At 35.4% G+C, this 16,068-nt stretch overlaps 1 protein-coding gene across 1 annotated transcript in view; it reads right to left on the reverse strand.

The window, feature by feature from the left end:
* LOC109435550 (alpha-2-macroglobulin-like) overlaps nucleotides 1-15,637 on the reverse strand; it is a 35,899-nt gene extending 20,262 nt beyond the window's left edge. Inside the window, exons 1-14 of the mRNA XM_019713491.3 lie at nucleotides 15,483-15,637; nucleotides 12,974-13,157; nucleotides 11,883-12,042; nucleotides 11,671-11,723; nucleotides 10,030-10,050; nucleotides 9,584-9,752; nucleotides 9,050-9,134; nucleotides 7,596-7,716; nucleotides 6,752-6,866; nucleotides 6,498-6,607; nucleotides 4,527-4,688; nucleotides 2,163-2,390; nucleotides 1,843-1,906; nucleotides 558-700 (exon numbers count right to left, since the gene is read on the reverse strand). Of these exons, the coding sequence (XP_019569050.3) occupies nucleotides 558-700; nucleotides 1,843-1,906; nucleotides 2,163-2,390; nucleotides 4,527-4,688; nucleotides 6,498-6,607; nucleotides 6,752-6,866; nucleotides 7,596-7,716; nucleotides 9,050-9,134; nucleotides 9,584-9,752; nucleotides 10,030-10,050; nucleotides 11,671-11,723; nucleotides 11,883-12,042; nucleotides 12,974-13,157; nucleotides 15,483-15,568 (1,701 nt within the window). The 5' untranslated portion in view covers nucleotides 15,569-15,637. The remainder of the gene's footprint in view (nucleotides 1-557; nucleotides 701-1,842; nucleotides 1,907-2,162; nucleotides 2,391-4,526; nucleotides 4,689-6,497; nucleotides 6,608-6,751; nucleotides 6,867-7,595; nucleotides 7,717-9,049; nucleotides 9,135-9,583; nucleotides 9,753-10,029; nucleotides 10,051-11,670; nucleotides 11,724-11,882; nucleotides 12,043-12,973; nucleotides 13,158-15,482) is intronic.
* Nucleotides 15,638-16,068: the final 431 nt, after the last annotated feature.

The raw sequence follows: 16,068 nt of genomic DNA on the forward strand, positions 1-16,068 counted from the left end.
TCACCAGCATTTTCTGAGAGCTGTTCACATTCAGTGCATATCACTTTGTTTGACTTTGTGGTGGTTGGCACTGTGTAAGACTTGGGGTTTTTGTTCCCTACAATTTACTCTAATGCTCAAGAATCAGTTAAGCTCTTATAATGATATCTAATTATTCTTATAACTTATTAAATTTGAGATGCCATTTTTACCTTTGCTACACGGTGAAGTGTTCATTGAGTGCAGATAGAATGCAAAAGGGTCTAGATATTTTTGTGTTTTTCTTTCGGCTCTTTAGTAGTCTTAAAAACTTGCTTACATATTTCCCAACATTTCATCATAGAAGACAGGAACAAGGTACTCTGAATTGTATCATATGGTAAGAGACAATGCATGAGAATTTTTCACTAGGAGTCAAGTGATACAGCTTCTTAGTGTGACTCTACCATTTCCTTGCTGAAATTCTCTGCGGAATTCATTTAACCCCTGTGGTCCCAACGCTTGCATGTAGAAAATAATTGATAACCATAATAACGTCTAGTTTTAATGTTAAAACGTTTATTGTATGAAGCACCCACCTTGTTGGCCAGACAATTTTCAATGTCATATTTTGCAGAATCTCCAACCACTTCTCCTTCAGGTAAAATGGCATAGATGAGCAATCGAGCAACAGGAGCAATGTCTGACTCCACAGGGACTGACACCAAAAAATGGCCTTTCACTGGAGCACAGAAAGAATGAGGAAGTCATTATAGGTTAGACATCTAACCAGGGCTAAAATGAAATTTTTATATTGCCCAAAGCCATTTTAGGAGACTGGTCTGGTTAATGACTGTTTCCATTAGTAGATATAATGGATGTAATAAATGGATGACTGACTCTAAAAACTCTGTATGTCTAAGAACTCTAACTTTAGGGGAAAAAGCAAACCTTAAGAGAGGAAACATCTTTCCTCTCTTAAATCATGACTTCTTACCAATGTTAAGCTTTTGCTCACCTACATAAAGTTCTGATGCTATCTAAGGGTACGGAGACAACCACTTGGCTACCATTTGATCTAGACCTCACACTAGAGAAGGGATATAGAACTTGAAGTCGTGAGTTATAACAGTAAGTGCTTAACACACTGTATTCATCCTTGTATCCTTTTGAATGTTCTGTTAACCAAATATTCTATTCTTTTCTTCATAAAATGAGCACTGTACTCCTTTGGAATTTATTTTGTTGATGTCTACATAAATTCTTTAGAGGTTGCATTATACTTCTGTGTCTACTTATGGTGTTTCTGTGTTGCTATGAAGAGGCAACAAAAGAGTAGTTCACCGATAATTTTCTAGTAAGTGGTCTTTTAGATTTCCTTAAAATAAGAGAAGCCGTCAGAGATTTGTATTTGTTCATGGGAAGAGTTCAGTTTAGTGGTGGAAGTACTGAATTAAACTCTTCATAAATCATAACTATCTTCAAAAAGGAAAAATGTTGTAAAAAATATACATCGCTCAGCATGAGACCTAAGTATATAGAAGGCACTCCAAAATTTTACCTTCTCTCCATTGATTAAAGCAATTTTGAAACATCATTTTGTAAAGGTGATGCATGAATATTTATGGTTTAAACATTTGGAATAAGCATGGATTATAAAACCACTACATCTACATTTTAAGTAATCTGAACAAAATATGCTGAAAGAAAAGAAAAATTTGATTAAAGGGTGAAGAAAAGAAGCATTGCTTTCTCCCTTCAACTTCTTTATTGTGGTTAGATGGAAATTACCTCTCTTTATTTGAAACTATTCCTGGTATTTCTGCAGTGTAAGATTGAATGTGTCAGAATGGGGCAAGAATGTGGAATTACGGAAATACTCACTGTCTCCCTGCTCCACAGGCAGTACATGAGTCCCCGTTTGGACAATGCCTCCCTTTGCCATTATCTGCCAGAAAAAGAAAAAAAAAAGGATATGAAAAAGAATTTAATTTATCTGACAGAAAATTACTACAAGTCTTGCCCTCCGTGTGATATGCTTGTTTTATTGCACCCCTGCTGGCAATAATTAGCCCTAGGTGAAGTCAAAATTTCAAAAGAGAAACAGACTTTCCAAGTCGTGATACTTAAAGAGTGTCATAAATCTTTGTCCCAGAGAGAGCGTTTGTCTACAGATGAGTCAATGCAGTGGTCTTCCTTCTCACCAGGTAATAGAACTTGAGCTCCTTCAGCTCCTGCAGGACCTGTCCATTCAGAACATAATGGGCTCGGACTGTCTGAGTTTGGCCGCAGGGCAGTTCACGAGGCGTGGGCTCAAGGTAGACAAAGCTCTTGCTTGGGGAGAATACATGATGAGCAGTGTGATAAGCTTCTTCATTTTCTCCTGACAGCCATTGGTGGTCATAACATCTACTAGCATCCTTGTGTTTGACCTAATGAATTAGAAAAACAACATTATTTTATAGGTTATACCTCGTAGAGAATCAGTGTTCTCACAAAACTGCATTAGTTTACTGTCCTACCTAAACTAGTACCTAAAAATCTTTTGCTCTACAGTAAAAAGTGAGAGAGAAGAGCCCCTTTATTTTGTTTATCTGCGTTGTGGCATGGTTTATGCGTTTACACTGAAGAGGCTCCTTGAGTTGGTATTTATATTTTTGAAGAGAATAAAGGGAGGCATCCTTTACTCTGATTAGCTTGCTTGACATGTCTTTGGCCACTTTACTAGGCAGACAGACACTGGAGCTATGAAACCTCATTGAGGAGACTGGATAATTTCTAGAAACTGAAGAATTGCATTTCAGAAAGTTAATGCTTCATTTGTGATAGGTTTCAGATAGATATTAGGAGTAAAGGCAATATTGAAATCTTAGGGGTCTGAGAATATTTTTGTAAACAACTAGTTCAAGTGTTGAGTTGGTGAATTGACTGAAGTCCATCTCTCCTGGACTGTCTTAGGCTGATTCTTTTTAATGCTTCCTGCCACTTCCCAAGTGGCATGAGTGACTCCTTGTGTTAGCAAAACGCTTTGTTCCTATCTCAATGTATGTTATAATCATAACATATAAATGATCACCAAAAGAGGGAGCATTTAAAAATAATATTTTCATTTTCAGGACTAGTACAGCGCTTAGCACATAGAAAGCATTTGAGATACTTCTTGATTGAATAAGTGAGTAAATATTTAATTTTCAGTTATTAGAGGTATGGGCTTTTATGCCAACTCTTTAAATCTGAATCAATAAATTATTTATTCCTTTTACTATTTATATGAAAAAATGCTAAGAAGCAGGGTTTTTTTCATCACTATTATTATGTCATATTTATTATGTAGCCATATATCTATAAATGTATATCTACATCTCCATTGATGAATAGAGGACTATATGCCATGCAAAGCAAATTATGTGGGTATGGACAAAGTCTGGAGAAAATTAGAATAGTAGTACAAAAATGAAGTAAGAACAATATGGAGTGTATATATTTGAGACGAAATGCAAACGATCTTAAAATGGGCTTTTATAGTAATAATATTTAACAGTTAAAGGAGACTTACTAAGTACTTTAACATGTAATATCTCATTTAACCCTCACAACAACCCCAAGAGCTAGGTACTAATATTGCACCTATTATACAGATAAAGAAATGAAGTATAGAGTTTTTTAGTTATTTGCTCTTAAAAAGAGTTGAGTCAGGATTTTAATCTAATTTATTTGATTTTGGAATCCACACCTTTTTAAAAAACTGTGGTAAAAAGCACACAACAAAAATTACCATCTTGACTATTTTCAAGTATACAGTTTAGATAGTGTTAAGTAGTGTGCAACAGATCTTCCATTTTTTTTTCATCTTCGAACACTAAAACTCTATACCCATTAAACAACAACTTCATTTCTTCTTCTCTTCAGCCCCAGGCACCTTCCATTCTACTTTCTATTTCTATGACTTTGACTACTTTAGAAACCTCATATAAGTGGAATCATATAGCATTTGTTTTTTTGCTACTGGCTGTTTCACTTAGCATAATGTCATCAAGGTTCAGCCATGTTATAGTATGTAACAGGATTTCCTTCTTTCCTAAAGCTGAATACTATTCAATTATATGTATATACCACATTTTGTTTATCCATTTATGTGTTCATAGATAATTGGGTTGCTTCCACTTTGTGGCTATTATAAATAGTGCTACTATGAACATGGGTGTGCAAATATCCCTTTGAGACCCTGCTATCAATTCTTTTGGCTCTATTCCCAGAAGTGGGTTTATTGGATCATATGGTAGTTCTATTTTTAATTTTTTTGAGGAACTGCCATCCTGTTTTCTATAGCAGTTGCACCATTTGATATTCCCAGCAATAATGCACAAGTAGAACCCACACTTAATCTCAAAACTATATTGACTCCTTTTTTAGTCAACTTTTTCAAAGTTGACCTTAAATTGGTTTCTAATTTCTAGTTTTTTCCCTCTCTATTGGACTAAAAACAAGTTGGAAATTTCATCACGGTTAGGTTGCAACCATTTTTCCAAGGCTACTTCACGTCATTGGTAACTTCTTTGCGAACTTACTCTGATGGTGAGGGAGGTGTCCGTGACGGTGGTGGTATTGATGGAGAACTGCACCAGGCCATGCCCATCGGTAGTAGCATTGGACTCATAGTTTGCTTCACTTGCTGTGATGTAGATAAGTTTATTTGGCATGGGGACACCTTTCCCATCCACTAGGCGCACCTGAAGATTAAAAGTGATCCATCAGTTATATGGCTAATACCCAATAGGTACCAAACATTTTCATTTTATCAGAAATATTTATTTATTGAGTGCATCCTGTATGTTGAACATGACTCCAAGCATTGGGGCTCTAGCACTGAACAAAACAAAGTTCCTCCCATCATTGAACTTAGGGTCTAGCAAGAGACAGATACTAAGTAAATGCATAAATAATATATACTTATTTAGTAGCAGTCAGTCCTAAGAAGAAAAATGAAACAGTGTAAAGGGATAGAGAGTGATGGAGCTGATAGTCCAGGTGACCCGAAAAATGTATTTTGTAGATATTTTGGAAATGCTGTGTACCATTGGAGAGTCACAGAGCACAAGAGTTATATAGTAATGAAAAATTTAACACACTAGCCAAATTTAAGTAAGCACCTCTTACTGTGTGGGAGACAACTAACTTTCTATGGATTAGTGTTCTGAAGTATAATAATCATACAAGTAAGCAATTAGCACATTGCCCTAGGTACTTGTCTACTTGTTTTATATGTGATATCTGCTTTTCAACCTAAATTTTCAACTTTTTAGAAGGCAGGCAGATTTTATGAGGAACTTCCCACGTGAAAAATGTAAAATTGAGAAGCATACAGTATTAAATAAAGGCCTAATGTAAAATTATTGCTCATATTAAACTCAGCAGATGAGTAGTCCATTTCAGACGGTAATGATGGTGATCCTTTTTCAGTATAAGCTATTTATCGTAGAAAGAAGCATAGCAGCAAACTTGAATCAGTATTTGTAATTGATTAACAAAAATCTGAGTTTGCCAACAAACTGTCGGCTGTATGTTCAACGAGAAGGATAAACACGAAATTCTGATTCATTCTCTTTTGGTGAGAGTCTTATGACTAATGGGGTAGTTATTTAACAGGATTGAAATATCAAAAATGTACAATAATACCTCTGAGAAATTGAAAAACACAGACTATACTTGCATTTTAGGAACTGACCAAAGTTTCTGAATATGTTTGCTGTCTTAACATAATCGAAATATTCTAAAATTTACTCCAACGTTCCTTTGTCAAGTCTAGTCCCTCTGTCTTTTACCCTCTCCAAGTTTAAATCTTATTTCCATTAAAAACATACACAGTAATTACACATTAAGTTACATACAACTTTTATCTCAGACTTCTGGAGTCAGAAAGATCCATCTGCACATCTGCTTATAATGGAAAAATAACAATAGAATTGTTTTTTGTATACCTGTGAGAAAATTATGCTTTAAAAAGCCTGGAACCTTAAATAGCAGTATTTTACCCCTATGTGTATTAGTTTTAAAAAGAATGCTTGCTGTTACAGAAAAAGTAATGTAACTATAACACCCTTGAAAGAAACACTAAGTACAGCAGAAACTTTTATGCTTCAAAATAAAAATTAAAGCCATCTACCCACTCATTTCCATGTAAAGTTAATGTTAGAAGGTTAATGTGAGTGGCTACCATGAATTCTGAGATTCTTGTGAGAAAATATATGAATCTGAGACTGCCTGGTAAATCATGAAAAGGAGTTTGAATGACATCACACAATGCTGTTCCAAAAGTGAAAAAAGAAAAAGAAAAACCTTCTAATTTTGCTAGTACTTTAGAATGATTTTATAGATTTTATATACAAATTTTCAGAGGAACAGATTTATTTTCATGTGGTTTTATACTTTTGGTTACATTAATCAACAGGTAACAAAAATCAGGTATCGTTTTACCAGAATATGTTGCGCTTATTAGGTGATGATACACAGTTTGATTTGTGAGCTGAAAAATACTCTACCTGCCCAAAGAAGGGGATCCCTCGTCTAAAGTGTGGGTCCACTTTCACGAATGAGAGTTTGGTTATAGTTCTTGTTATTTCACTGGACCCTCTTCCGGTTAATTCCACGTCTGAAAAAGAAGAAGAAAAAAGTTCTTTTTTGGAAGGATGATCTTCCTGAACTTCTTATACTACCTCCCTTTTAATTTATACTTTGGCAAAGGAAATAAATAAATGCCCACTCTTTTACCCCCGCACCCATGTGGTACACAAACCTGTTCCTTCTTCTCGGATTTTGGCCTCCACTTCAAGTTCCATTTTATACCCTTCTCTCTTCATCTGGAAGACCTTGGTGTTTACTTGCTGAGAGAAACAGCCCTGGCTGTTTAGCTAGGAGGGGATAAAATAAGATGTAAAAACATAGTACTAGACAAATCAGTGGCCAGTTAATCTGATGGGATTTGGTGGGGGGCAACATAATTTAGGTATTTCCTATGATAAGAACACAATACCATTCTCTAGGGATTATTATTACATTTCACAACAGTATCTGGTTTGTAATTGACTAGTATATTCCTTAGAATCTGATAATCCCTACAGTGAATGAGATAGAAATGCCATAAAAATTTTGCAGTAATCTTACTTTAACGGGCAGCTAACTCTTCACCAAAGTCTGGCTCTCCTCCCTTAGTATATAGCTGTGGCTGGGAAGTGGCCACCCATCTAGGGAATGTGTTTCCTACCTCCCTGGTATCTAAGTGGGGCCATATGTGACAAGTTCTTGCTCATAGAAAGAGCAAAACTGACAATCCTCCCAGTCAAAGTGGTTAAGAGGTATGTTTTTCCCTCTGAAGGTGCTTTGGATGCCAGGTATTGGAGTTGGCTCAATTTCCATCATTCTGCATGCTTGGTGCACCAAGAATGCACACAATGGACAATTACAAGAAATAAATAATTCTTATGGTGCGAAGTTGTTGTTTTTTTGAAAACTACTATAGCTAGCATAGAATTCGCTTATAGATTGCTCTCTTCCTGAATTAGCTAGCACCATGTTGTAACTCACTGCTTATTAACAATGCCTTGGTTGTAAGTTGCTAGAAGAAAGAGTTTTCCACCTACCTGCTGACTGAAATTTTCACATATAGCCTGTGACTCTTTACCAAAGCAACGAGAAGGATTATTATAGTTTCTGCACATGCTCATAGTCACATGTCCTGGGACTGGCTTCCCATATGTGTATCTGTCATAAGAACATTGCCAAATGAATCAAAGAAGACATTGAATATCCCCATTTTCTACCTGTTTATAGTCCTCTTTTAGCTACAGTATATTTATGCTCTGTACATCCCTCTAATCTATAATTTCCCATCTGCAGGGCTCAAACAGTGTTGAACACAGTTAAGTAATGACACTTCTCTTTTAGAATTTTCCAGTGCAACATGCTGAAATTTACTACAGTCTTCTTTTATCATGTTTTTTTTTTAATTTTTAATTTTCAGCTTCATCTTAAAAACTATCTTTTGTTTTACCAAAGCTATACCTGTTCTTAAGAGAAAAAAACACCACCAGCAAAACAAAGAAATAAACACCCTCAATTCTACCTACGAATACAAATTATTAATATGATGGCATCTCTCCTTCCATCATCCTCTCCCTGTGTGTAGCCATCTCTATTTATATAGAATTTTACTTGTTTACTTTTTACAAATATGTGATTGTGCCATAAATATGTCATTGGTAATTGCTGTGTTTTCCAGGATATTTGTTTCCTTCTCTATTTCCTTCCTGCCTCTATATCCCTATTTGCAAGAGTATTGGCTCACCAGTTATGTGGGACCAGGAACTTGGTGGCCATTACTCTGAGACAGTGCTAGGGCAGGGAACCAGCTAAATAGTGGGTGGATTACATATGTGGTTTTCAGGCAGGACTGGTTTCATCACTCTCTGCTCTTTCTGCTAGTGCTGCTGCTGGGCTACTGGAGATGGGAAGATAAGATCCTGGAAACATGAATTTTCAAGATTGGAAAGGACCGTACTGAGAGATCATGTCCAGTTTCATCAGTAAAAATGGCAGTGCAGAGAGGTATGTAACATTCCTTAGGTAGACCGATGTGTTAGATGAGATTTTGATAATATGTCTATCTCTATTCTGAATCTAAGCTATTTTTCCACCACGTATGCAAGGTCAGGTAAAAAATCTGGTGGTGATTGAATTTCTTCTACAATCCGGTGAAGGGAAAGTCACTACCCTTCAAGCCTATCTCATTTGTGTTGTGTGTTCGAGTATGGCGAACACATGCAGCTTTATTACTTTCACAATCCTACTAGCATAGCCTCTCTAGGAACAGTTGCCTGTGTCACAATAGTTACAATAATGCTGGTAAGGACATGTAAGAAAATAAGAAGGAAATGTAGGAAAGCAACAGGTGAGGAGAGGTCTAGAGATGGGGTGTTCTCATGTATTTAAATTATTTGTGTTGCCACTGCTCCTAGAAAAACTAGCCAAAATATCCCAAGTGGTGAGTCTTCTTAAAGCAATTCCCCTCAAAAGATTTAAAAAAGTATAAACTCACAGGCCACACACTGACACATTCACTGCTTCTTCCAAGATAGTAATTATCTTTGGCATTGTTACTTGGACTTCAAACTTGGGAAGCACTGTTGATTGGAGATAAAGGAAGTTAGTGATTGGTTTTCCAATTTTGGGGAATTAGTATTTTCAGGTTCTCTGTAAAAATTTCCTAACAACATTGTAGGCTGCTGAAAAGGTAGCTCTCTTCTCTACTATATCTACCTTGCTCTCAAATGGAGATTCTGGATGAAGGACTATGATAAATCATTGTAACCTTAATGAATTATGGGAGACTCCACTGGAACAAAGATATTTTACATTTTTGGGAGATTAAAAATTGCCATGAAAATAACTAAGTTATATGAAGTCTCATTCACAAATCAGTGATGGTCCTCATTGGAGTTAGATGTAATTGGTTCTGCTCCAAACTTAATTTCACTCATGGGAAATGAAAGGACTCCAAATAAGTTCAAATTCTAGGCCTCAGATGTTTAAATACAAAGAAAAATCATCCATCATATTTCACAATCCATACCAAATTCCTCCACGGTGAAGGGGTGCTCTGTCCTTCCACCTGATTCCTTCTGTACCACCACTTTATAGGAGCCCTGAAATGGCTCTGATGAGAGGGGAAAGGTCAATTGATTGAGGCCACTCTCTAACTTGAGTTTCTGCCATTGTGTGATGCGGTTTCCTTTGGGGTCCTATGGATACATTAATTGTAACTTACAAAAGAGCCTAGAGCATTAAAGAACATAAAGGAAATCTATGGAAACTCTTATATCATCCACAATGAGGTAAAATGAGATGGTGATGAGTGGTGGGGAGGGCAGATGAGTAGAACCATTTAGCGCTATATGAGTTTGAAACCTTCTCCTTTAATGACAAGTTTCTGGGATATTGTAAGAACCACTCAAATAAGAACATTTTCCTTAAATGTATTACTTTACATCAACTTATGGAATGTTTCATTTTGCTTACCTCAATGTATACTAGTGGAATCTGAAAGACAGAAGAGAAAGGAAGGAGTTTAGAATTGTTCTCAAATATTCTCAGTTCTGATTTATAAGCAAGACAGCTTTATGTAGAATAACTCTATCTGTAGTAAAACACACACACACACACACACACACACACACAAATTCCAGGTTAAGTTTTACACAACTTTTTATTAATCTATTATAAGCAATTAACACATAATGTTAAGAACTTACTAGGCTCAGAGCAACAAATGCATATGTGTTCTGCCATTCATTAGGAATGGGATTTACTAACATTATTTAATTGCTTACAGCATCCCAGTGAAGAACACTCCTTTGCTATGAAATTCTACAGATTGAGAAATAAACACTAACGAACCTATAAGTAACCGTGTTCAGACCCAAATATTAAGATGCATCACAGAATTCTTAGGTAATTCCAAGAATAAGGAGGGAATAGCTCCTGTATTATCAATGTTTATTAATTTTTTAAAACTAATATTTGTTTATTGAGTGCCTGCCATGTGCTGTGTATCATTTTAGGTGCTGAGAATATAACAATGCACAAAAGAATAATATATCTGCTTTTACAGAGTTTACATTCTAATAGGAATGGATACATAAGAAATATACATGTAGGTATATATATATGTATACACACATCTTTGAAATATACATGAGATATGTATATTTGATGTATATTTATTTGAGATATATAAGTTGACATGTGTTTGAGATATCTATATATTTGATATCCATTTTCATCTGTATCTATATATCTATATCTATCCTTATATCTGTATCTATCAGGTAGTGGGTAAGTATCAAGATAAAATAAAACAGGATAAAGCTGATAGAGTGAACAATGAAGTGTATGATTTTTAGATAGAGGAGTGGAAGTAGAAGCTAGGAGACCAGTTTCAAGGCTATTGTAATAGCCTCTTAAGAGGGGATTTTGACCAGGACAAGGCTGTAGTATGCAGGTGGTAAGAAATAGTCTGGATACATTTTAATCTAACATGATTTTCTGACGATGTGGATGTGGGTGTGAGAGAAAGAGAACAAGTGAGGACTCTGCCATAATCTTTTTTTTAGGAGCCAGAAGAAAAAATATTGCCCCTTTTTGAGAGAGGAAAATGTAGTAAAGGAATAGATTTGGAAAAGAAAAATTAAAACTTTGGTTAGATATAGCCATTGAAATTGAAAGAGTTGTTTCTTATCATAAATATCAAGTATTAGTCTGCAGAAACAAACATTGATTTCACTCATCTTCCTTTATAGAAGAGGTTTTGGTAGGTGTGTTTTGCAAAATTCTAAATCTTTGAAAAGTTACTTGAACTTAAGTTATTTGATAGTTTGCCTAATTGAGAACTTTCTTTCTAATTTGCCTAATTGAGAACTTTCCAAAGAGTACGTTTAATTGGGTGACAACTGACTGAGTACCAGTACCAAGATAGAGAGAATTAACTACTCTATTGCTGTGATACTGTTTTAAATGAGGAACTTGCAGTATTGTAATGCCAGAAAGTACTGTTACCAATACCAGACTCTTGTTTTCCCTGGTCCTCCCCCAACTCCAGAAACAGGTTTCCAGCCTGTTTATACAGATAATAATGATTCTATATAGATATTAGGGACTCACCAACTCATTCAGGGGGTGAAAATTTTCATCCAACGATACAACACGAAACTTCACTGAAACAGAAATATTTTCCATGAGTCCCAGAAATCTTAAACTAGGTTGGTAAGACAAATTATTACAGAACAAGGATTACAGGACTTTTGACTGGGGAATAGGCAGGAGAAGAAGATCTTTCCTTTTGGAAGTTGTCTTAACTGTAGGCCTCTTTTTACCTGTCTGTCCTGGTTTGTAGATGGGTTTGTCTGTCTGGACAAAGACCAGGCTGTCTTCGTTTTTAACCGCCACTGTGGTCCGCCTCTTGAATTCTTGGGTTGGTCCTTTCACTTGGACAGTGAGGAACATTACCTCTTCACTGTGTGAAGATCTTGGGACCTGAAATACAGGTCCCAGGAGAGATCCTGAGAATCCATTCAGTCTTCCACGTTCCCTTCCCATCCCTGTTCCACTTCTCCCTGTAGATCTTGCCCCTCCTGCTTAACCTCACTCCCTCATTCTTACCAGGGAAAATTGGAATGGAAAGGAGTTACTTCTGTCATTTTATAAATGGGAAGAGAGAACACAAGATGAAGGAAAATACATCAGTAAGATCAGAAAAATCATACATGAGACTCACATCACCTTATAGATCAGCCAATACAGTCTCAGTTCAATTACATACTGAACTTTCCCAAGTCGATATGTGCTAAAAGTGCATGGTAGAAGCATATATTAAAGTTATGAGAAAGAAAATCACAATATTTTATTGCTACAGGTTATAAGCATTTTACATATGAGTAACACTGAAGAGTTATTGGATCATCATAATTTCTACAACTTTCACTCTTAGAGAATATGGGATGATGTATTCCTTTCAGCCCACCACTGAAGCTCATGTTGAGTATTGGCCTAATTTGCTTTATTAATATCTTCCCATTTTATTTTAAGGAGAAGTCACATTTTCCCTTTGTCTAGTGCATATTGCTTCTTTTACTGGCTAATAGGAATTTTCTTTGATCATTAAGTTGATTTTGTGTGTGTGTTCGCATTAGTAGTTTATTCATTTATGCTGTTTAGTAATATTCCATTTTGTGACTACATAATAGTTTTTCTTTATTAATTTCTAAGTTGATTTTTAATATGCTGTAAATATTTGCTTCCCATGGTTGGAAATTTATGCATTGCTTCTTAATTTCTACAGTTGGTTGCTACATTTAGATTCCTTCCTGAAGTCCCTGCCAGCCTCTGAAAGCCTTTTCTTGGCTGAACTCTAGATCTCTAGGCCCCTGACCAATAGAACTAAGTATATTAAGTCAGTCATACTCACAGTGAAGGAGACACAGTGGAATAAGTCCTTCTCGGCCACCAGGTCAGTGAAGAGGCTCCTATTCTCCCTGAGAGATTCCAAGGAAGCACTTACTGTCACCGTCTCATTCAGATGGCTCAGAAGGACGCAGCCCTTCTCAGGGGTCTCAGTGTGGAGCAGAGAGGGGACAAGCACCATATACTGTCTGGAAATGGGGGAGTCCAGTTAGAGGAGAGTGTAGGAGGAAAGGCATTTTTATCAACAGCACTGTTTCCTTCAAAATTATTGTTACTATCATTAGTTCTATACTAAGAGAAGACATTGATGAGTATAAAATTAATCTTTGTTGTTGAATGGCACGTATGAGAATTATTCCCCTGTTCATCATGAGTATCATGGCAGCGAACAGTTTGCTTGAAGTAAGCCTTAAATAGGTTAAAATTTGTAGGTATACCTTACTGTAAGGAACCCCAAAAATGTAAGCATCTGAACTCAAATAAAAAATATGCTAATTATATTTATTCATATTGTAAATCTATTTTACATTGGGATTCCTGTAAAAAGCAAACAAGCTTTCAGGTGGGACACTACAGAAACCAATCAATTTGCAGAACTTTCATTGAGTATATTTATATATTCAATAACCCTGTGAAAATGGTATGGCAAGTACTTGTTTTCCACTTTACAGATGTGCAATCTGAGGCTTAAAGCAAGTGAGTCTTTAGTTTAAAGTCTCAGTTGTGACAAGCAACTACTGAAACCTTAGTGTGTTACCTAACCCCGGATGTTTGCATTTTAAATATTTGCCTTTCAACCCATGACCAGACAATCGTTCCACTCAAAAATGGCCTTCTAGTGATTGAATTTTGGGTCTTGGTAACTCATGAGCAAAACAGAAACTTTCCCAGTACCCTCATATATAATTTTTTTGACTTGTAGTTTTCAAACATTTTTGCTCACAGAACTCTCAAAATAATTTTTAAATAGTATGTATTCCTTACATATTTTAAGGAGACATCTATTTTTTCTATCACAAGTATAAATAAGAGCAAAAGATATTATTTACGATGCTGTTTTAAGTTAAAACTTGTATTACTCTTGTGTAAGTTACCCATGGAATTTTAAATATCATAGTGATATGATATCCAATATAAATTATTTTTTAAAATACATCAACATATTCTTTTCATAATGATCAGTAATTTAACATCTTTTCTTTTTTTTCTCCTTAAACTTGAATTTCCATGCCACTAACCACACAGAAGTTTATCCTAAGATTTTTATGCTTCAAAATACTTTATGGATCACTCTTCCTTCTTTAATAACAAGTATATACATAAAGGTACATATGTATAATATTATATGTGGGTATATAAATTTAATTTTAACTCTTAAATTTAATGTGATGATAACATTATGAATGTTGAATATTTTCTTCTGGATTGAATTATTTTCAAAAGTCTTACTCATATACAACTGATCAAAACAAAGTAAATATATTACAAATTATAATTCATACATATTAGATATAAAATCAGAATACTTTTGAAGCACACTTTTAAAGAATGATGAGCTGTTTTTATATATTCATGGATGGATATTCCTTATTGTAAAAATTAAACAAGGCCTAACATTAATTCTGTTGCTATTTTTGGTTTGTGAAGATGTAAGTGACATGAAAAATTATTCACATAAAAGTAAATAAATGACAGATAAAACAATTATATCATTATTATCAGTTCTTGTAACACTTCTGCATCATATGCCCAAAATCACCCAGTGCCCTATTACCAAGAATGACTTCTAATTATCTATGAGCTGGTATTTCCTTTAGATCTTCCATCAATTTTGTTGAAACAAAGAATTTGTCACCAAATGATCTGCAAAAGGATTTTCTCCCCCATCCTTAGAATCCTTTGCTTTCTCAACATCAATGTCAATATTTCAAATTGTTCCTTTCTTTGGCACCCTAAAGATTTTTATACTCCAAGACAATGCTCCATGGTGATATCTGATTCAGGGAGAGGTCTGTCTTTCTTTTATTAAGTGAAAGGTGGACAATTAAGAAAGGGGAGGTAAGAAAAAATAAATAGCATGGCCTCAAGCAGGTTAATATGAATGTGAGGAACTGAAAATTTATTCCTTTAAACATATCAATTTCCAATGCCCCTTAGATAGTCCTTCTGTATCCCCAGAGAATTTAGAAATTCAGAGATCCAGAGAATTGGAAAAAAAAATTGGTTAAGAATAAGTGAAAAATGAATAAAACAGACTTATGAAATCTCATTATTGGAAGAGACCTTAGAGATAAGAAATTGATAGTATTATAGGAAAGAGAAATGAATAATACTGAGGAGAACCTGAAATAGAGGAAAGGACTCTTTTTTTTTTAACACTTAAAACTGCATATCAATGAATCAAGCAAGAGTTTATAACAGATATATAAAGTGGTTGCTGCACAGAGTATTCCAATTCAAAGCAGCAAAAAATAAGGAAAGGACTCTAAGTTTATGCTCTATGTGAAACTCACGGTTTTCCAGAGACTGATGCATTTGTAGGCAAAAAGACCAGCAGGAGGAGAATAAGACTTGGATGAAGGAGTTTGTCCTTCCCCATGCTGCAGGGTGAAGGGTCCAGAGGAGACCAGACTGTATTGTACCCTACTCCCTGCAGTTGGTCTGGTCCGAAGCATTCTTCAGAGCAACTGGGTTTTATATTGCTCTCTGAGCAAACAGGAAGTTCCACTCCCACAATGTGTCTAAACAAAGGAGAAATCTCTAAACTTTTCTGGAAGGGTCATTGCTCTCAGGGGCGTAATTACAGTCAAGGTTAATTCCTAGCCAGCTAAATAGAATTCCTGGAGGGATAAAATCCATATCCCATAAATGCTCACTTTCTCTGGGTTTTACTATAATGCAGCTAATCGGCTTTTCAAACCTTTTTCTCTCTTACTCTCCCCTCCACAAAACCTTTTATGCCTTTTCTCACATCTCTTGCATGAATAGTTAGTAAGGGAAGCTACAATTTAAGCAATACTGGACAGGCTCAAAATAGATTTTTTACTGCAAGTCAGTTAGCCTACCATAAATGTTGAAGTGGTTTCAGAATTCAGTAAT

Source organism: Rhinolophus sinicus, chromosome 1, assembly GCF_057876585.1.
Source record: "Rhinolophus sinicus isolate RSI-liver-muscle chromosome 1, RSI-T2T, whole genome shotgun sequence".
Lineage (NCBI taxonomy): Eukaryota > Metazoa > Chordata > Mammalia > Chiroptera > Rhinolophidae > Rhinolophus > Rhinolophus sinicus.